This window comes from Rattus rattus, chromosome 8 (assembly GCF_011064425.1).
Source record: "Rattus rattus isolate New Zealand chromosome 8, Rrattus_CSIRO_v1, whole genome shotgun sequence".
Lineage (NCBI taxonomy): Eukaryota > Metazoa > Chordata > Mammalia > Rodentia > Muridae > Rattus > Rattus rattus.
In genome coordinates this window covers 39,515,902-39,537,691 of record NC_046161.1, presented here as the reverse complement: position 1 = coordinate 39,537,691, position 21,790 = coordinate 39,515,902, and the positions used below count along the sequence as shown (strand labels likewise).

Genomic DNA, 21,790 nt, shown 5'->3' with positions numbered 1-21,790 from the left:
TGCTCAAATCCAAGGGCATCATAAAAGAAGGCAGATCCTGAGTGTTTCAATGTCTTCCGGCCTCGGCTGGTGGGGTTATGCATAAGGAAGGCGCCCTCAGTGTGGAGGTTCTTTGCACAGGGCACGGGTAGGTAGGTGTTTTTCACTGCATTCTTGGAGGCTTGCTAGAGCAATCCCCGGGCTGTTCATCCTTATGGGAAAGCGGTGAGGCCCGGATTTCCTCAGTTAACCAAGGCGGAGGCTTCTGCCTCGAACATTTCCAAGTGACGTGGAGCAGGCGGGCCCTGAGTCCCCTGTGTACACTTCCTGTGTGGGGTTCAGACACTTGCCTCCCTGCCTGCTTCTGGTGCCTTCTTCAGAAATGGTAAGACTCTCCTTGTAAAGTGCTCCCCATCCCCCTCCCCCTTCATATTATGGCAAACGGTGGTCCAGAGTCTTCACATGCAGCCAGTATGTTGAAAACGTCATCTGTTTCCTTTTCAGAAGTAATGAGCCAGCCGTGTCCGCCATCTTAGTTGAGAGAGCATTCTAAGAGGATGCGGTGGAACGCTTTCTGGAGCATCCTGGGCCTCAGCCTCCTAGCAGGTGAGTAGTGGGAAATGAAAGGGTGGTGCTTTCTCAGGCCACTGCAATGCTCACAGTCTTGCCCGGTGCAGCTGGTGTCTCAGTGACTAGAAGATTCAAGGAACTGTTGGTGATGCCGTTGGGGGTGTGGGGGTGGGATGAGGGCTGGGGACCAGAAAGAAATGTGGCGCAGGTGCGGGGAGACAGACAGTTCAGGAGACGGGCAAAGGAAATCAGTTGGGTTGATCTCACGAACTGAGAGAAGAGGATAATAAGCCCATCTGTCTGTAAACTCAGCAACGCTAAGAACTAACAAGAAATGAACAGAGATAGCACCTCTCTTGGTTTGGGGGAGACGGGATAGTTAGACTCAGGCTCGTCCCAGCTTAGTATCTTTGAGACAAACACTGTAATTTCTAGTCTTTTGGAAGTGACCAAGAGATCTCAACTAGTTTGTCCTTTTCCTGAAGTAAGGTGGGATATAATTGATAGTTGAGAGCGCACAGGCACGCATGCAATCTCTCTCTCTCTCTCTCTCTCTCTCTCTCTCTCTCTCTCTCTCTCTCTCACACACACACACACACACATACACACATGCGCGCACATGCACACACACGCACCAATGCTAAGTGTATGCACTGCATGAAGAAACAAGGGTTTATCAATTTGATTCTTAATTCTTCCATGGAAGAAAGGTGGTACAGCCCCTGTCTTACGATGAAGTTGTCACTGCAGGATTAAACAATCATTCATTGTTAAACAGCAGTTTCGGCAGTTGGTCTGGGAAAACAGGGATGTCTGTCTACAGAGCCTGTGCTCAGGAGGGCTGCATGCACTCCATAAGCCAAATGGCTCATGAGAGTTTTATGTCAAAGACCTAGAAGATACTGTATTGCCACAGCCAGGCTCCTCTCTCTCGGAACCACAGCCTTTGTGCCTCCATTTCCTGCTTCACCTTGGGTTTCTCAAGCTTGGCTATGCACACACCTTCACTGGGGGTCCCGGGTGAGTTGACTGGCTGTTTGTGAGACAGAGGCTCATGATACAGTCTAGGTTGGCTGGTCTTAAAAACCCTGTGTCCTTCTGCCTTAGCCTGGTGAATGCTGGGATTCTAAGCTCACGCCAGCACCTCCTTTAACATCTCCTTTTTCTAACAGGCTTTGGGATTATTTAAATGTGACCGGTCCAAGGAACACACTTTGAATCTCAAGGGGCAGACTATGAAACAGCCAGGCATTTTCTTAAAGGTCTATGGTATTAATTGTACTCTCCCTTAAATTAAGGAAGAAAGAAAGAAAGAAAGAAAGAAAGAAAGAAAGAAAGAAAGAAAGAAAGAAAGAAAGAAAACACATAAAAGAGAAAAGAGGAGAGTCTATGGGATAGTGCAGTGGCTGAAGTTCCTCCTACCTATCAAGGCAAGGCTAACAACAACAGCCTACGTTCCCTCCCCAGACCCCACACGTGAAAGGAGGGAAACAGTTCCTACAGGTTGCTCTCTGACCTCCCAATCCCGTAGCACACATGCACACAAACACACAATAAACAAATGTAAACAAACACAATAAAGGGAAGGATAAAGAGGGAGGAGGAAGGTAAGGAGAATATCGAAGACCCAAGTATCGTAGATATGCGCTCTGTCTGCTCTGGGGATGGGAGAACACCTCACCCTCTATGGAGACTGTTCATAAACAGAGTGCTCAGGCCGTGCAGGGGGAGCTGGCCACTGTGACAGACCCAAGTCAGTGTTACGTGAGGGGACCCCCAGAGCCCGGATGCACAAGCTCTAGTTGATGAGTTTCAAATAGCCCCACCTCTGTCTCAAGCAGAAAACAAACGGAAAAATTGAGCTCTCAGGCCAGCAAAGACAGAATGAGAAAAATCCTAACACCTGCACCCACCAAGGGCTTGTTTTCCGCCTGAAGGCAGAAAGCAGTTTTCAAAATGGAGGGGCGGCGGCAGAGCTCCATTGCTTTCTTGAGCCACCCGGAAAGGAGCCTCAGCTTTCTAAACTTCTATGTGTTAAATGCCGTGCATTCACATTTAATGCAGGACGTTTCCTCGTTCAGCTTCCTCCTGAATTGGCTGGGAGCCTCTGCCTGATCCCCTGCAGTAAATGTCTTCCCCGTGGCATAGAAAGTACTGTTATGTGACAGTGGGAGGAAAGGACTTGAGATGCCAGTTCTGGTCAGACAGGAGCACAACTCTTCTTGTTTGGAATTTCAGGCATTTCCAGCATTTACTAACTCATGTTTCTCCTGCTTGTTTTCCAGTTGGCACTTGCCAGGAAGGTAAGATATAATTTCCTTCTTTGCTATGAAAGTCGTGCCAGGACTCTTGATTTAGCCGTCACACTAAATAACAGTGCTCCGATCTGTAACTGGTGGACAATGTATACAGCAGCCACCCCATGCAATGACAGGGAGCTGGAAGGCGCTCATCACTGGGTATTTCACTGTATCTGTTTTGTGTGTCCATACACAGACACTTACCATTTGTGTTGTGATTGTCCATGCAGTAGAATGACATGCTGCAGAGCTTTGTAGGCTGGACACAACACTCTTCCCTCTACAGTCTAGGTGAACGGTGGACACCACAGTCTATACTCTATAGTGTAGGTAAACGGTGGCCACAACAGTCTACACTGTATGGTATAGGTGAACTGTGGGCACAACACAGTACACCATATAGTTGAGTTGAGCAGTGACCTCTGCTATGTAGGTTTGTGTGCATGTGTGCCATGACATTTGTTCAATGACCAAATCACTTAAGACACTTGTTCAATGACCAAATCACTTAATGCGTTCCTCAGAACTGACTGCATTTGGAGAGTAGTTTTGTCAAGGCTTCCCTTAGACATTCCACAGACAGCAGTGAAAGATTTTTCTCCTCCTTTGCCACATAGCTGTATCCCAGGTTAGAGAACCAAGAGACTGCGGAAAACAATGTGTCCAAATGATTTAAAGTTGTTTAAAAGTTCAAAGTAGATTCGGGAAAGTGACTCAGCTGGAAAATGTTTGCCCGACAAGAGTCAGTCAGGCACAATCCAAGCACTGGGAATGCAGAGATAGAAAGATCCCTGGGGCTTCATTGCAGCCAGTATAGTCTAGTCCTCAAAGTCCAGGTTCAGCTAGAGACCTTGTTCCAAAAGCAATAAGATGGAGATCTATTGCAGAAGACACCTAACATCCACCTCTTCACACACTCACTCATGCACACGCACGCATGCATGTGTTCACAGCACACGCATGCACTCACAGGAACACTGACATACACATAGAAACAAAAAGTTAAAAGTGTCAGATGTGGTGGCTCATGCCTCTCATCACAGCACTTGGGAGGGCAGAAGCAGGCAGATCTCTGTGAGTTCAAAGCCAGCCTGGTCTACAAAGTGAGTCCAGGACAGCCAGGGCTTGTTACACAGAAGCACTCTGTCTCAAAAAAAAAAAAAAAAAAAAAAGTATCAGTGGTCTTCTGCTTTTCCTGTTTGATGTGAGGTTGGTAGAGGATGTGAGATTGGCCAGAATGCACGCATAGGTTGACCTTGGTTAAGCTTTTGGGTGGCATTTATTTGGGTGCACATTCATAATCACGTGCACCCATAGTCTAAATGTGGATTTCTACATGTCACTAGCCTGAACTTTTTTTTCTCAGGCAGGGAAATAGAATCAAGGCCATCCTAAAACTAGGAGCCTCACTGTCCAGTCAGCACCTCCAAACAGAGAAGTAACATTGTGTTCAAAAGCAGCAACTGTGACAGGCTCCTTCTCCTTCACTGTATACCCGGTGTCCATGACAGCCATTTTGTGCATGGCCGACAGATATAGAATGTAGAATTAAGGCTGCAAACAGCTTGTCATATGCAGTCAAAGGAACTTCAAGATGTGGGGGGCTCTTAAGATTGAAGGGAGGGTCCTAGCCTATGGAAACAGGAGGGGTCTTAGTCACCAACAAGAATATTACTAACGGCTTTGTATTGCTTCCTTTCCAGATATCGAGGACCCTGGTAAGAAGATTTGCTCTATATGGGCCCCTCTCAGATGTAGAATAAACTATAGGGACCACCACAATGGGGACCACAGCTAAGAGAGGGAGGCTGGGATCATCTGTCTGAGACGGTTCTGGTTGTGTTGCTAGCTTCCATGTCTGCTTAGAGCTGTATGCTTGTGTGCTTCCCTGAGCATGCTGTTGGGGAAAGGCACACAGCCAGGTAGGGGTCACACCCTCTGCTTGTTTCTGTATGAACCCTAAGTTCCTTGAAAGCCAAGACAGCATTTCATTTGCCTGCCCTTGGTTCCCGGCAAGGCTCTATGAAGTGTTTGAGTGAGCAAATGAGCAGAATATTAATATTTTGTTAGTTCTTTGTCCTCAAGAAACCAACTGTCTTGTAAGAGACATAAATATTTGATGCTATGCAGTGCTACACACAACGGGTAGGTGCAGAAGGAAAAACTAAAATACAAAAAAAATAATAATAATAATAACAAACTCTGCAGAGCACAGCCAAGCTACCAGGGGGAGGTGGTTCTTGAGTTTTAAAGGTTTCACTTATACTTTGGGGTGGAAGGATGCCTGAGGAGAAAATTTCACCCCTGAGGCTTGACTGCCATGTTTGAATCCTGACTCAGTTTCCTATCTGTTGGGTGATCATGGATAACTTTCTTACATCTGTGCTATCCGATCATTGTGTGGGAAATGGAGTCAACGTACACCCCTGTGGTGAGGGCTTAATGATTGATCCAAGACTCTCACGCAGCACCATAGCAGTCAGTAGATGGAATTTAGTAATACTATAGAAATTTGCTGCTTATAGAGAATAAACCTGGGGGTGGGTATGTGGAGAGATGGCTCAGCCATTAAGACCACTTGCTACTCTTTCAGAGGACCAAAGTTCAGTTCTCAGTACCCATTTTCATCCCCTTTGGGGCTCTATGAGCACGCACACATTTCTGTGCATACCAACAAGTAAACATACACATAAAATTTCTTTTAAATCTCTTGTAAAGGAGATTAAGTGAGTGTGGTGGTGCATACACTTTAACCTCGGTGTTTAACCTCAGCACTGTGAGTTGGAGGCCAGCCTAGTCTACAGAGCAAGTTCAAAGCCACATAGTGACGCCTCTGTGTCAAGGAGAGAGCGGGTTTGGAGAGATGTATACCTTAGAAGCTGAGCACAGGGGTTGGGGATTTAGCTCAGTGGTAGAGCGCTTGCCTAGCCAGCGCAAGGCCCTGGGTTCGGTCCCCAGCTCCGAAAAAAAGAAAAGAAAAAAAAAAAAAAAAGAAGCTGAGCACAGTCAAACCTGGCTAGTACTTGGACAGAAGAATGAGTGTTAACATTTCTTGAGCATATATGTTTTAACTATTGCCTTAAATAAGGGAGGAGAGGCTTAGAAATAACAGTCCAATCAATGAGGGGTAAATAACTTAATGCCAGGGATGTTTGTAAAAAGGGATGTGTACAAACTTTTCACAGCATGTGATATTTCTAAGCATGGATATCCTGTTCTTGCATGAGCATGTGCAAACCAACACTCTGACGTTGAATTTGGACCAATAGGGTTGTAAGCTTTTTTTTTTAAACGTCCTTTCAAACAAACCTCTTAAACGTAATATGTATTTACTTTATTACTTTGTCTTATTTATGATTTTTGATTCACATACGCTTTCTAGGAAACATCATTGATAAAAATTAAGTCAAAGTTGCCCTCTATTTCATTGTACCCAGCTCCCAGCTGGTGGCTGGTAGAGCAGGATCTGTGTGTGTGAAGGCCCAGCCACGTGACTGTTGAGTGGCTGAGTGGGAGCTCTTCACTGCTCTCCATGGTAGCAGGACCTCGGGAAGAAAGAGAGGCACGAAAGCAGCCCTTCACATGAGTGTCTGCTGTGGGAATCCACTTTCACCTTCAGGGTCCCTTCGAATCTCTCCAACACCTCTGAGGCCGTCATTTTACCTCCTGATGAGGAGACTTGAAGCCGGGAGCCGTAGTACATACATGGCACTTAAGAGACTAAGGCAGGAACGAGCATTCTGTGTCTGAGCCACCCAGCACCATTTTCTCTCCTCCAGCTCAGATTCTGTCATGTCAGGGCTCCCGCATATCCCAGTAGTGTCCAGGATTCAGCCATAACTCTCCTAGAAGGACCACCAGCCCACCTCAAAAACAATGTCTGTTAATAGGGAATGTGGTTTGTATGAATGGATTTCTGTTGCCCACAGCTCTGGCTCCTCCCACCAACCGAACAATGGAGAACCCACTCTACTCAGAGACAGTGCAATGTCAAGTCGTTCTTTACAGAAGAGAAAGAGCCTTTCTCTTTTGAGGATGTGGCTCAGCCAGCAGAACGCTTGCCTGGCATGCACAAAGCCCTGGGTTCAATCCTCAGCACCACGTGAACTGGGCATGGTGGTATGCACCCAGAATCCCAGCGCTCAGGAGTTAGAAGCAGGAGGATCAGAAGTTGAAGTTCATTCTCAGCTTCATAACAAATTTGAGACCAGCCTTGACCCCATGAGACCTTGTCTCAAAACAGATGAAAATTATGAAAAATGTATTAGACCTGAGAGCCAGTGATTCACATTCACAGAGGTCTTTGTTTCTGAGACCCTGTGACAGCTCTCTGGAAGATGGTTCTGACTGAAGTAGGAGAACTGTCCTCGAGTTTTCTGTCTTATGAATCTAGTTTCCACAGTTATGGCTTCTGAGCACATGCTCCTGCATTTTGAATTTGAAGTCTCTGGATTATACATGAGCCTATCTTGGGGTAAATCCAGGCCTCTCCTCTGGGACTTATAGTTCTTGATGGGTTGGTATCTAATCTGACTAGACAATGTTGGGCTGGAGAGATGGCTCAGCGGTTAAGAGCACTGACTGCTCTTCCAGAGGTCCTGAGTTCAAATCCCAGCAACCACATGGTGGCTCACAACCATCTGTAATAGGATTCGATGCCCTCTTCTGGTGTGTCTGAAGACAGGGACAGTGTACTCATATAAATAAAAATTGATTAAAAAAGAGAAAGAAAGAAAAGAAAACACTTACCTCAAATTGAAGTGTAAACCAGAGTTCTTTTCTTACTTTTTTTTTTTCAGTTACAGATGATGGAGCACAGAAACGTGAGTTTACAATGCTTTATTTACACCCCGTCAGAAGATAGAGACTGATGGGTGGCGTGGAGGAAACGGATTGAGAGAGATCAGCCCCAAGAACCAAGATCTTCTTGTTTCATTGCCAACAACTACTTTAGAAAGATTTCAAATAAGGACTCTCGTGGGGTTTTCTTTAGTTTCAGCCTCCCTTCCCAAGTCCCTATCTACTGCCTATATGCTAAAGCCAACTTCCAGAAGGTTCTCTGCCCCTCATCTTTTCACACATTCCCTTTCCCAACTTCTCTAGTCAGTCAGTACACATCTCTCCACCAAGCAAACCTTGACGCTGCCCAGTGATAAGTGATTTCCTGTATCCCGTTGCTTCTTGAAGCACTAATTTGACACTTGTGAAATTTCCCTGGACTTTTCCCCTCCCACCTCCTCCCTTTTCTTCTTTCCCCAGAGTATGAAGTCTCCATCTCAGGAACCAGTGTAGAGCTGACGTGCCCTCTAGAGATTGAAGGCAACTTAAAGTGGGAGAAAAATGACAAAGTCCTGCCTGATAAGAATGAGAAACACCTGGTGCTAAAGGATTTCTCGGAAGCCAAGGACAGTGGTTACTATGTCTGCTACACAGAAAGCTCAAAGAAAGACATGTACCTGTACCTGAAAGCCAGAGGTAACTCGGGCTCCTCCCAAAACAGCTTTCTCAAGAACCCCATCACCTCACAGCTCCTCCTGCGCTCCACCCCAGGCTCCCTGGGGCCACACATTTCAGTATTTTCTGAAAAATAGATTGCACGGTGTGGCCTGGAGTTGTCATGGTAACTCCCATTGGTACCAGGTGTAGAACAGCAATTTCTCACAGATGAAGGCGTGGGTCACCTGCCTTGTAACTTACCCAGAATCATGAGTTGATGGGATCCCTTATTCAGAGACCCATTCTATTACAAGGACATCCGGAGAGACTCAGGGCCACTACCTAAAAGTCCCAAACCCAGGCACCACAATAGACAATGAGCGCTCCATCTGTTAGGTACTGTACTTGTCTTTGGTTTGAGGCTTTGCTTTGGTGTTTGGTGTTTGTTGGTTGGGTTGGGTTTTTTTTTTTTTAACAGTCCTGGATATCCTGAAACTCACTCTGTAGACCAGGCTAGCCTCAAACTCTCAAAGATCTGCCTCCAGCATGCTGGGGTTAAAGGCGTGTGCCACCACCTCCAGCCTAAGTACTATGTCTGTAACCCTTACACATGCCTCAGCTATCCAAGGGCCTGGGGACACTGGGCAAGCCTCTGAGATCCACCCCCACGGCCCACATGATGGGATCCTTTCCTGCCATCCCCACATCAGCCATATTGAGCACATTTTTATTCCCATTTTGTTGATGTGAAAACAGAGGCTTTATGGACTGAAAACTCCCCACAACTAGTGAGTGATGGAGCTGAGACACCAGAGCCTGTGACCATAATCACCCACATTGCTTCTTATTGTCATTCTCATGGGACACCACTGCAGGGAAAACTCTGGTGCTGGCCAGCATGCAGGTGTCTAAGGAAGACTTGTCTTCCTTTGTTTCTTTCTCTTCTCCCATATCATGGTATTATCCTTCTTGGGTCATTTCTCTCCCTCCCCCACCCCTGTGCCCTGCAGTGTGCGAGAACTGCATGGAGGTGGACCTGACAGCAGTATCCATAATCATCGTTGTTGACATCTGCATCACTCTGGGCTTGCTGATGGTCGTTTATTACTGGAGCAAGAAAAGGAAGGCCAAGGCCAAGCCTGTGACCCGAGGAACTGGTACTGGTGGCAGGCCCAGAGGTAAAGCCCAGGGCTGGGTCAGGAGACATTTTGCCTGGGCCAGGATGGGCACCAAGCCTACAGCAGATTCCAAACCGCTTCTTTAGCACATTCTTGGGAATACCAAGATCCCTATCAAGGGTCCCCCATTCAAAATCATTCCTCTCCTTCCACCCTAAAAAACTCTGATGACCAACACTGACCAGCCAATCCAGTGGGCTTCCTCAGATGCCTGGAGTATGCTGCAGTAAACAGATTCAATCCCCCAAGCTATGGGCAGAGAGATCTCAAGATTTTTAGCTCCTACCTCTTCCTCTTCCTCTCCCTCCCCACTGCAGAGAGAATGGAGGAGTCACACTTGAGGAGGAGGCATGGGAGGCCTTAGGGATGGGGTGAAGGAAAGCAAAGGAAGGGTAGCTGGATGGGAAAAGGAGATTAGAAGAAAGAACAGAGAGGATTGCCCTCCCTTGGGTTGGATCTCCTAGCAGCCATCTTCACTGCAAGACTGGTGTTCAGCATGGAAATAGTACTCTCTGTCCTCTGCAGGGCAAAACAAGGAGCGGCCGCCACCTGTTCCCAACCCAGACTATGAGGTAACCAGATATGAAGGGGGTGGGGGGAGTTGGAGGGGGCTCCTCCTAGAGACACCAGCAGGAACTGTCCTTCTTATCTGCCAGTCGCTTCAAGCTGCTTGCCTGAGCTCCCTGGACAGGCTACCCATGTGCATGCCTTCTCTGCCTTCTTCATGTTATAACAGGACTATCTCAAAGGCTGTTTGGCTCCCACAACCATGTAGAGGCAGGGAACTAGAGGAAAGGAGACATGTCTCTTTCTCTTGTTTGGCTGAGATTCAGCCATGGAGAATACCACATTTGCAAATGTTAACCAGAGAGATAAGAAAAGAATGGTGTTCCACTAGCATGCCCTAGGACAGTCGACGAAAGTGCATACACAAGCATGCAGCCAGGCACCACGGCCCCTCTCCCACCAGGCTGCCCTTTGACTTGGCAATTGATAAGTTAATGCCTGGCACCAGGGCTTCCCTCCATGTGACTGTGTACCAGAAGTCATTGGAGATTCTCTCTATCACACTGGATGAACTGAACAAAATTTAGAGCACCAGGAATGGGGTATTTAAGGATTTCAGTAACTCCAGTGACCCTCGAAAAAGTCAGTGTTTGCAGCCTCCATGGCTGAGTTAGGGAAGCTCAGGCTCCTCCTGACTCAAGCTCAGAGGTCTCACCTCGGGCTGCAGCCAATGCTCCAACTCCTTTTCATTCCTTCATATCTCCTTCCTCCCACCGTCCTAACCACCTTTCCCCTTCCATCTTCAGCCCATCCGCAAAGGCCAACGGGACCTGTATTCTGGCCTGAATCAGAGAGCAGTCTGACAGATAGGAGGGACACTGCCTTCTGTGGACCCATGCTATTCCTTGTTCTCTGGACAAGCGGCAGAGTCCACAGCCTTATTCTTCAGCCTCCTGGTGAACACGCATCCTAGAACCTTCCTCTCCCACTTCCTTTGCTAGAAGCCAGTACTGGGACATTGCTGACTCAATATCCTTTGAAATATCATGACTGGTCAGATTGTCAGCCAGCCACCTTGTGGGGATACTTTTCTCAGTTGCCCTGCTGCCATTCCCTGCCAGCTCCCCCCTTCTTCACCAATGTCATCTCTGCCTTCAATCCCTTCCCTCTCCTAATGGGCCCTCATAGCCAGCACTTTCCTATAGCTTTCTGTTTTTCTACCTCTGTATTTTACGCCCTTCTCTGGGGATGGATTTGGTGATCATTGGCATAGGTCCTGCCCCATTCATAGATCCTGACCCAGCCCCTGCCACAGGCCCCTTTCCAGGCTTCACCTTAGGTCCTTGGATAGTCATCTTCATATCCATCAATATACCAAGCTCTTCTCTGCTAATGCAAAAGCAATAAAGTATGTTGGTTGGAAAAGATATGTCTCTTTTCTTCTGAAGATCCTTCAAAGCAGCCTGTGTCCTAAGTTCAGACCCTGCCCAGAAATTCAGTGTTGTGCTTGTTAGAGGAGGTGGACACTAACAAGCCCTCCACATACATCACATCACCAACGGTGCGGAGAGTGGTGGATGGGTCCCTGATGGAGTGGTTGGTCCATAAAATGAATGAGACACCCAGGGCACCTGAAAGGCAGAGACAGGAGGGTGAGGAGGGAGTTGGGGCTGAGATGCTGGCTCCCATCGACTCAGGAAACGCTGATGAGCAGAGCCCAGGGAAGTGGAGAAAACCCTCACTGTGCAGTTCCCTCCTGCCCTGGAGGCAGCTGCCCAAGCCCCAGGCGGTGGTGGTTATGCAACAGGATGTGGGCTGTGCTGGGAGTTAGGATGAGAGAGGTGTGGTGGCAGCCAGGGACCACATACTGGAGGCTAGCGATGAGAGAATGTGGTTCTTGGTCTCCCACGCACTCTGCTTGCAGGAGAGAGGAATCCAGAGCCCAGGCAAGCTCTCCTAGGCCAGCTCAAGCCAGCAGACTCTCTTTTCCACCTTTCTGCCCTCAGACACATGCCTGCTGACTTCAGGGTTATTCGTTATGTGACATTGACTTCTGTGCCTAGCATGGTCCACACTCAGCCTTGGACTTGTAACTATAGCTCTTGTTAGTTGGTCTCCACTAAACTGTCACCTTTTTCTCTCTAAGCATTGATTCTTATGTTAAAATGAGCCTTGATGATTTTGCCCATCACCAACCACTAATAAGGCTGTCCCAGGGATGGCAGATTTTGTCCTGCATATATTTGATTGTGTCCCATCAAGGACATTTATAGCTCAGCATGACAAAAGCATTAACATTTGGTGTTTACTGAGCATTAACTATGTATGCTCCAGAAGTTGTTATTAGTCCTACATCTGTCCTCATTTAATCCTTAGACTCTACAAACAGATGTTGTCATCTTCCATCTATAGTGGGCTCGGAGAGGTAGAATCATTTATCCATGTGAAGTGAAATGCAGGGCTAGAATTAGCAGCTTTCTAATTCCAGGGCACTTTTTTTTTGAGACAGGGTCCCACTATGTAGCTTTGGCTGTCCTAGAACTCAGTATGCAGACTAGAAACTTACTATGTAGACCAGACCGTCTTCAAACTCACAGAGATCCCTCTCCCTGTGCCTCTGCTGCCCGAGTGCCAGGATTCAGAGTGTGCACTACTATACTCTGCTTCTAACTCGAGCACTCTGACACCTACCCACTATGACTGTGACCATGGCAATGTTCTTCCTCCTACAATACGTCTCTGGAAAAATGGAGGCATTAAAGATAGAGCTGAACTCTGATCTGTTTTCTATAGGGGGTGGAGGCAGGATAATATAGAATGAAGGCAGATGCTACACCAAGGAAAGTGGGTGTCATGCAAAACACATATTTTACTCCAAATAGAATAGCAGACAGTTTATTCTGGAGTCAGCAAGACGGCTCAGCAGGTGACGGTGCTTGCCACCAAGCCTGAAGACCTGAGTTTGGATCCCAGAACCTACATGGTAGAAGAAAACCAACTTACATAAATTGTCCTCTGACTGCTGACCCCACCAGGGAAGAAGAAGATCATTACCACAATTTCTGAGACAAATTTGAAGCAAGCTTTTTACTGGTCCTGTCTGTGGATACTGGCCAGGTCCCCACCCACTATCTCCAGAGCACGATTGTAAGTCAGGGGCTTAAAAAAGCAAAGCCCACAAGGCCACCTACTTTCCACCTTTATCTAGTCAGGGGTGAGTATGCACCCCGATGTTCGTTTGGGCGGTGAACCTGCTGACAATGGGCGACCAGGTACATCCTGTGCGTTTGGGGCAACCAAGCGTGTTTATAGAAGCAAAAACTCATGGCTTATTATCTTACATAAACAACAGCACCCCCAATTCCAGGAAATTATCTTCCTTGGGCAGGCAGGGCTTACAGGTTAGAGGTATTGTGTTTAACAGTTAAATCTCTTACGCACAGTGATTTAAACTTAAACACAATGTTGGCCATCACGTTTCCTTCTTGAGTTGTGCATCCTGAGTCAAATCCTTGACTCTGTAGTGGGTACCAGCTCATATTAAGACCTAATAACCATATTAATGGCACCCAGACAGCAATTTACATATCTAGTTAAGGCATTAATGGTACATGGTTATTAGTAATTAGCAGAAACAGCCTTGTGATGACTGACAGCAGAAGTACTGTCTAGGAGGAGCCAGAAAATGAAAATGGGAACCCATCATTTGTCTCATCTCAGGACCTGTTTTTCTGTAGTTTGTTTGTTTGTTTGTTTGTTTTAGTACAGCCGGACTATCTCTGATGATTCCTGAGTAGTTTGCAGAGAAACGACAATTTTTTTTCTTAAAGCCACACAATGGCCTTACTTTACATAGAGCAGGTTGCGTGTCCTACCATGTCCTAGACGTACTTCAGCTAATGAATCTACTCGTTAATAGATCTGGGTCTGTTTGGTTTTAGCAGGTAGGTACCTTTCCTCCTACGCCAATAGGATCTGTAGGTACCTATTTGTCCCATGGACCATGGAGTTTCCTTTTGACCTAACATTCCAGCCTTTTGTAGAGGGTAAAGGGTAATGCGCTCTCTTCTCTAAGTACTTCCTGAAGAAATTAGGACATCACTGCCAGGGCCCTGGAAGGCTGGAACACTAGTCAGAGGCCAGGAGGGGATTCAGCCAATGGGGGATGCAGCAGAAGCATCTGTTTATCTGACCCAGCTGAAGGGACAGGGAGCAACCATATCTGCTGGACTGCTCCACGTCGGCTTTGAGCAAGTCCAGGGCTTTCGGTCGTTTGGAACAGGTTGTTGTCCACAGCTGACTCCTGGATGGTGTTTGTCAGCCGAGTAGAAATTCTGCTGGGACAGATATAGACCAGGGACAGAAGTTTACCAGTGTTTGTAATCTGTACTAAAATCCACGTTGAAAAAAAAAAAGATATATAAAAAAAAATCCACATTGTAGAAAAGGCAGCTGGCAGGTGTGTCTGCAAAATGGCTGGAGTAGACTCATGCCTTTGAGTCATAGAGAAAGCTTGCAGTTAAAAGGCTATACTTTCTTTTCTCTGTCCAGGGGGCTGGGTATGTAGACTGGACAGAGATGTTTTGAGCCTGAAGAGAAGCGCCATTAAGTCTGCACTCAGAAAACAACCAAAGGAGTTTAAAAGCTTGAGCTAGCAATGGATCACGGCAGTCAGTGCTTCACCAGCTGATCAGAACTCCACTGCTCAATGTGAAAACTCTGAACTTTTTGAAACCTTAGTCTGATGATAGCATAGCAAGAAGGAACGGAATCTGAAACATTTCTTGTTTTTTGTACACCTTGAATCACTTCCTCAGGTCTTCAGATCTTTTTTAAGCTTGAAACCTTTTATTTCTATCCAATCATTTTCCATGACACACAAGTAGTTGATTACTGAGAGGAGTCCCTGAAAAACACAACCTTTTTAAATAAAGGAGCAGTAAAAGGTTCCACTTGAAACCTGTTTATCCTTCAACGTGAAGCCTCTTAGCAAGGCGCACCTGGCTGCCTCTCACAGCAGAAGGGCCTAGCAACTCTAGAAAGTGCAAGAGCTGATTTTTACAGATGAAATGAACTAACAAAGTAGCTACAGCCTTGGGGAGAAGCTGGGTGCCTCCTGCTGCCACACTGAGAGAGCTAGTCAGTCCTCAACACCATCAGAGATCAGAGAAGGATAAATTATAACAAGAAGTAGGAACCAAATGGCCTCTGTATCAATTCAAATGATAAAGACTTACCAGCTACCCAGACAATTACCCTATGGGGCTCCTATGGTCTCACTAACTTCATTGGGCCTCAGAGTTTATAAGTCTTTGGCTATCACATAAGACAGCATTACATTTTCAGCTTCTCCACAGGACAGCACAGACCTTCAGCTACCAAACCCAGGAGGTCTGAGAGGTTTTCCTGTGGATGAGGATTTAAGGGAAATTGGCCTACCTTGACCTAGGCAGAGTAGGCTGTCAACAGTGTCCACAGGTTGTACAGGGCTTTGGCATCAGGCAAGGCATGGGGCAGTTTTTCCAAGTGGTTAGCTTGACCATGATTCAGGTCTGTGCCCCTTCCATCTTCTTTGGAGATCTTGGGGTTGCTTCTAGGAAGTGGCATTTCTACCACAGGAAGGATTTTCTATTAAATATTTAAGTGCCATATTCTGCAGATCTCTAAAAAGTTTGAAGACCATTATCTATTAAATATACATGGTTTTAAGCAAATTTTATTTGATTTTCGTTGTTTGCTTTAGGCTTAACCTAGAAAATATATACAAGAAGCTAAATAAAGGTTATTCCTGCAATAAATTTCATTAGTATTTAGCATGACTACTAGCATATTTCTGAACATATTAAAGAATTTAATCATTCATAAAGTGACTATTAACATGAGTGTCTTAATTATCTCTAACAGTTTACGATACGTTAGTAGTTTTTATAAGATTCAGATTATATGGCTTTATCCCTGTTAGGTTTAGCCTTAAAAATAACAGTTTCTGAATTGAAGTTCTTTTGTTGTCAAAATAAAACTTTAAATCGTAAAAAACAGTCCATAGGGAGACTGGCACCTTTACTCTCCTGGTCCGTTCATAGCACACCATTACAGAATATCACAGCTTCCTGTAAGACTCAGCTTCTCAAAATATCTAAAGCCTAACAAAGTTAGCAAAGCCAAGGAAGCTTCTTAAGTCAGCCTCTGTCAGCCTGGATAGACCTGTGGTAAGAAGAGACATTCTATGGACTTGCTTTACCATAGATAGGAATATCCAAGTTTCTAATGTTTAGTGTTTAGTGCTTACAGCTGTGGGCCTAACTCTTTAGCCTTTTATTTCTTTCTTTTTTTTTTTTTTTTTTCTTTTTTTCCGGAGCTGGGGACCAAACCCAGGGCCTTGCGCTTCCTAGGCAAGCGCTCTACCACTGAGCTAAATCCCCAACCCTATTTATTTCTTAAGTTATATATTAATAAAGGACATAATAATGAAACACATTTTATAAAGTGCCAAGCCTCAGCTCCTCTCCATGACTTCGCCATGCCTTTTAAACCATTACCCCTTGGATGACTCTTACATTACAAAGTGTGGCTGCCAGCAGGAGGTACATTATGGTATACAGAACACATGGAGGCACAGCTTTAATACCTTATTAAACAAGCATTGCTTTTAATCTTATCTTTCATAAACCTTGTTTTTAATAACTTGTTTCCAGGACAAGAATTGTCATGCAAAAACCCATCCTAACCCAAAATATCTTGGAGACCTGTTGTTTCCTCCTTGGTTAGGTTATACCTTGTCACCTTGGTCAAGATGGTGGTGAAGTCACATGTCACTCACCCTCTCCAATCCTAACAAATTATGGCTTCCAGCCATGGGGCAGCCTCCATCCCATTGGGGGACAGCAGTTAAGATGACAGCAAGCCACATGTTGCTTATAGCCCAAGATAGCATCATGCAACACGGTCCCTTTAAGATTAGTTATATCTACATTCTGTCAACTCCCTGTATTATGAATTTTAATTAACATTCTGTTACTGATTTTATAGACTTTTAACCATATCTAGTAAACTTACAAGTCTTGAGGTACAGAGACTCACATAATAGTCTTACAAATCTTGAGATGAAGTTTATATCCTAGGAGAAGTTTTAGGCAGTTAAATGAAACCAGTCGTCTAAGGTGCTCTGCTTTGTTCTCTTTTCCCTGTCACAAAATCATGTGGCTTCCCTGACATAGGACAGAGAGGAAATTTAAATAACCATGCTTGGGTTGCAAGAAGGGAAAGCCAGAACTCAACTCTAGAGCCAACTTTTCAATAAGACAGGACAAAAAAAACCCCAAGTTTAATATTCACACTCAAAGATATATGAATCCCTACTGTGGTGCTTTGAATAAGGCCCATGGGAAGTGTCACTGTTAGGAGGTGTGGCTTTGTTAGAGTAAGTATGGCCTTGTAGGAGAAAGTGCCTGACTGTGGTGGGTGGGCGTTAATGTCCTATGCTCAAGCTCCACCCAGAGCAGAAGACAGCCTCCTGCTATTTACTGCCTTTGGATCCAGATGTAGAGTTCTACGCTCTTCCAGCACCATGTCCGTCTGGATTCTGCCCTGCTTCCCACCACGGTGATAATGGACTGAACCTCTGAAACTGTAAGCCAGAGCCCCAGTTAAATGGTTTCTTTTATAAGAGTTACCCCTGTTATGGTGTCCCTTCACAGTAGTAAAACCCTAACTAAGACACCTGCTAAACTGAATCCAGTGACCAGAAGGCTCGGAGACATGAAATTCTGATCACTGTCCATGGAAGCTGCCATGGTAAACAGCAGCAGAGGCTGGCATCAGGTGGTGACAGGGACAACAAAAACAAAACCAATAAACACAGAACCCAGAAAGTACAAGAGACAGAGACAGTGAAAATAAACACAGAAATAAAAAGCTCACGCACTCAAAGGAGACAAGTCAGAAACAAAACATGTGGCCACCATCATTCATACGTTCAGGTGAATCTGATCCATTTCCATCTTGCAACAAAACTTCTGCAAAGACAAGACAGGAAACCAGACCAAGAACCTCAGGTTGGTGGATGCGACATCTTATTTTTTGTCCTGGATGGGAGAATATTTGGGTTCCACAGAATCCCTCCTCATCCCAGATGGGAATCCCAACAGAACCAGATGTCACAGGAAGTTAGTTTAACTTACCAGGGGAGGTCCCCATAGATGCCTGCTGTTTTTCTCCGCATGGTAGTTCACTCTAATAGTCCAGGAAACTGAAAGTACACTTCAGAACCTTGGAACATATCAGAGTGGGCACCACCTGAGGTGGCCCTTCAGCCCGAGTCCCAGAGTAAGAGTCAGGCCTTAGAATTTGGATGAGTGGTCTGATGTCGCTGGGGCCTCCAGAAAATATTAGTTCCATCAAGTGAGAATAAGAGCACTACCACAAATTTAGAGCCAAATCTGAAGCAAGCTTTATTAAAGACTGGCCAGGTCAATGGATATTGGTCAGGTCCATACCCAGTATTCCCAGACTCTGGCCCCAAATTACATTAGTCAGGGGCTTATAAAAGCAAAATCCACAAGGCTACATACTTCCTATGTTTGTCCAATCAGGAGCAAGCATACATCCTGACTGTAGATCTCCCACCCACACGTGATTAAGCACATCTGCGCAGGTGGGGCAACCAAGCTTGTTGATAGAAGAAAAACTCATGGCTTATTATCTTACATAAACAACAGCTCCCAACATCTCAGGAAGTTGTCTGTGCTTGGGCAAGTGGGCCTTACAGGTTAGCACAGCAATTTACATTTAAAACATAATATTACCTTCATGTGACCTCCACAAGTGTGTCATGAAGTGTGTGCTCGTGTGCCCATGCACACACACACACTTTTAAAAGATGAAAAAGGGGGGAAGGGGCAGGATCTGGAGAGAGAGTTCAGTAGTTAAGAGTACTCCCTGCTCTGTCAGAGTACCGGAATCCTATTCCAGCATCCTTGCTCTATAGACTCTGAAACCCTCTTCTGCCTCCTTGGGCATCTACACACATGCGACTTATACACATAAAGACACAAAAAACCCATAAATCTTTTGACAGGTGTGATGGTGCACACCTTTAATTCGAGCATTCAGGAGGCAGAGGCAGGTGGACCTCTGAGTTTGAGGACAAGTTTGGTCTACTGAGTGAGTTCCAGGATAGCCAGGGCTACACAAACAAACCCTGTCTCAAAAAAAAAAAAATGTAGAATAAAATAAATATTTTTAATGAAAAAAAGTAGAGAAGTCAATTATCTTGAGTCAACTATGAGTGCCACACCCTTGAACGTTGATCCAGGTTGCCCTGTTCCACTATGGGAACTGTGTGTAGAGAGGTGTGCTCACACATGGCATGACGTCCAAAGAGTCACCAGTGTCTCCCTCTCTCATCTACCACCCAATTGCCTTAAGACAGGCTGGCCAGACACTCTTGGGACCCACCTGTCTCTGCTGTAGCCATTCTCAGCTTTTCAAATGGGTGCTGGGGACTTGAACTCATGCTTGCACAGCACTCTTATCCACCAAATGCCCCTGGCAGTCAGTATTGTTTCTTTGTAGTCATAAAATAAACTCCTAAATGCATGCATTGGCCGAATGCATTGTTGGGAACAGCAGGTGGGCAAATTACAACAAGGAATCTCTAGGTTTCCGATCCAATCTGATGACTTTCTTAGCACTGGGGTTGGCGGAAGCTTCTGGACCATTGATGGCCCAAGATAACCGTGGATCTAGTTCTGCACCATCCCAACTCTCCACAACCACAAGAGCTCTAATCAGTCTTCAGAGTCTTCAACACACATGCAGCCTCTTCGAGGAATGTCAGTTCACAAAGATAACAGGCTGGAGACTCAGTGGGGTTCAGAGGACAGCAAAAATGTTTTAGGAGAGCATAGGAGTCTAAAGACCTGAAGAGGAGCCCCTCCCATCTCCAGCCGAAGACCAGGCAACGCACTTGAAAGGATAAGGAGAAAGCTCTGCAGCTATCAGGGCTGGAAATAGTTGCTCCGACTTCATAATACAAGGCGCTGGAAAGAGCTGGAGGTTTTGTGGCAGAAGAGGCAAGCACTCATTCAGAAGCCTCTTTGGTAAAGGCACTCATCCCATTTGGGAGGGTTCTGTCCTCAGGACCCAGCCTCTTACAGAGGCTCCACCTGCTAATACCATCAACATCTAAATTGGGAGAGAGCAAAGATGGTGTGACAGTACATTCCAGTAATCTCGATGCTTGGAAGGGAGGGGAAGGAAGATTGCTGAGTGTTTAAGGCCAGTTTAGACCTTGTAGCAAGTTCCAAACCAGCCAGGGATATATATATATATATATATATATATATATATATATATATATATATATAGATAGAGAGAGAGAGAGAGAGAGAGAGAGAGAGAGAGAGAGAGAGGAGAGAGATTTTTTAAGCCTGGGGATGTAATTCAATTGGTAGAGTGCTTGTCTAGTATACATGAGGTCCCATGTTTGATCCACACCATTGCAAAAACCAAGAGTGGTGGCATGTGCTTGTAATGCTAATAAAAGTGGAAGCTGCAAGTCATCTTTAGCCACATAATATGTTTGAGGCTACCCTGGGCTTCACGAAACTCAATCTCCGATTTTTTTTTTTTACATTTTATTATTGTCAATGCCGAGAACATTAACCTATATAAATATGTTCTCCGATGAATCCTTAGGGTCATTTTGAAATTTGTTGGAACTTCTGTCCTGATCTCAAGCAAAAATTCATATAACGTCTCTCTTTGAAACTCACCCAGCAACTCAAAGAAATCTGAAAATCAAGCATTCAAACACAGCACCAGGGTGTACTGATTTGGTATTTACATGCTGAGGGAGGATGGGAAAATATTAGAAGTCTTTGATTCCATCCGAAACCCCTGTGTTTCTACAACAACAGGAAACTCTGTATGTACAGTAAGAACAGTGCGATCTATAACACAGCACACAAGAGCTCAAGCCTGAGCCACGGTGGTTCAGGCAGTGGTTGTTGGTTGTTGGTCTGGCAGTGGACAAGCGCCTAGAGCAAACACTGTGTGTTAGGACCAAAGCCGAATGAATTCGCACTGTGCAAGACCCGCAACACTGTCAGAAACACCTGGAAGTCATTATGTTCTTCATTTTGAATTAATTTGGGGATGAAGGCAGGCAAGATGGCTCAGAGGGTAAGAGTTGCCACACAAGCCTGATGACCTCAGTGCAATCCCCAGAATCCAGGTGAGAAGAAAGTTCTTGACAGTTCTGTCTTTCTGTCTCTGTCTCTCTGTGTCTGTGTGTCTGTCTCTCTGTGTCTCTGTCTCTGTCTCTGTCTCTCTCTGTCTCTCTCTCTCTGTCTCTCTCTCTGTCTCTCTCTGTCTCTCTCTCTCTGTCTCTCTCTCTCTCTCTCTCTCACACACACACACACACACACACACACACACACACACACACACACACACACACACACACCCTGAGTCCCAAAACTCTGCTCTGCGGCGCCCGTTCATGACGTCATGGAAACTTCTTTGTGGCTCAGCTTCTAAACATCGCAGCCTGCTCTGGACTGTTTTGCTGGGCAAAACCCCGGAAGTTGTTATGCTAGGGACTGGAACCAACAGGCAATGAAGGAGAGTGGCTGGGCTGACCCTCCCCACAGGAAACCCACAGGGTTAGAAATACCAAGGAGCCAGATGGGAAGCTGTCCCTCATACTGCCTGTCTGGTCTGAGGAGAGGAACCGCTGACAGGCCACAGGTGGGCAGAACTCAGCCATGCTAGGACAACTCTCAACCCATGCTTTGGAAAACACAGGCGCCTGCTGAC

The 21,790-nt window shown here is 45.8% G+C and overlaps 1 protein-coding gene across 1 annotated transcript; it reads left to right on the top strand.

Moving 5' to 3' along the window:
- The first annotated feature begins 300 nt into the window (after window positions 1-300).
- Cd3e (CD3e molecule) lies at window positions 301-11,395 on the top strand. The gene is made up of 8 exons (XM_032909845.1): window positions 301-364; window positions 484-585; window positions 2,835-2,852; window positions 5,726-5,740; window positions 8,109-8,324; window positions 9,296-9,463; window positions 9,989-10,035; window positions 10,777-11,395. Exons 2-8 carry the CDS (start codon window positions 537-539, stop codon window positions 10,831-10,833), a joined length of 570 nt encoding a protein of 189 aa, XP_032765736.1. The 5' UTR covers window positions 301-364; window positions 484-536; the 3' UTR covers window positions 10,834-11,395.
- Window positions 11,396-21,790: the final 10,395 nt, after the last annotated feature.

Bases quoted from the DNA above. Each gene is read 5' to 3' on its own strand.
- Cd3e (XM_032909845.1), top strand. From the start codon at position 537: ATGCGGTGGAACGCTTTCTGGAGCATCCTGGGCCTCAGCCTCCTAGCA. The intron at 8,325-9,295 runs GTAACTCGGGCT...TGTGCCCTGCAG, and splicing joins CCTGTACCTGAAAGCCAGAG to TGTGCGAGAACTGCATGGAG. The intron at 9,464-9,988 runs GTAAAGCCCAGG...TGTCCTCTGCAG, and splicing joins TACTGGTGGCAGGCCCAGAG to GGCAAAACAAGGAGCGGCCG.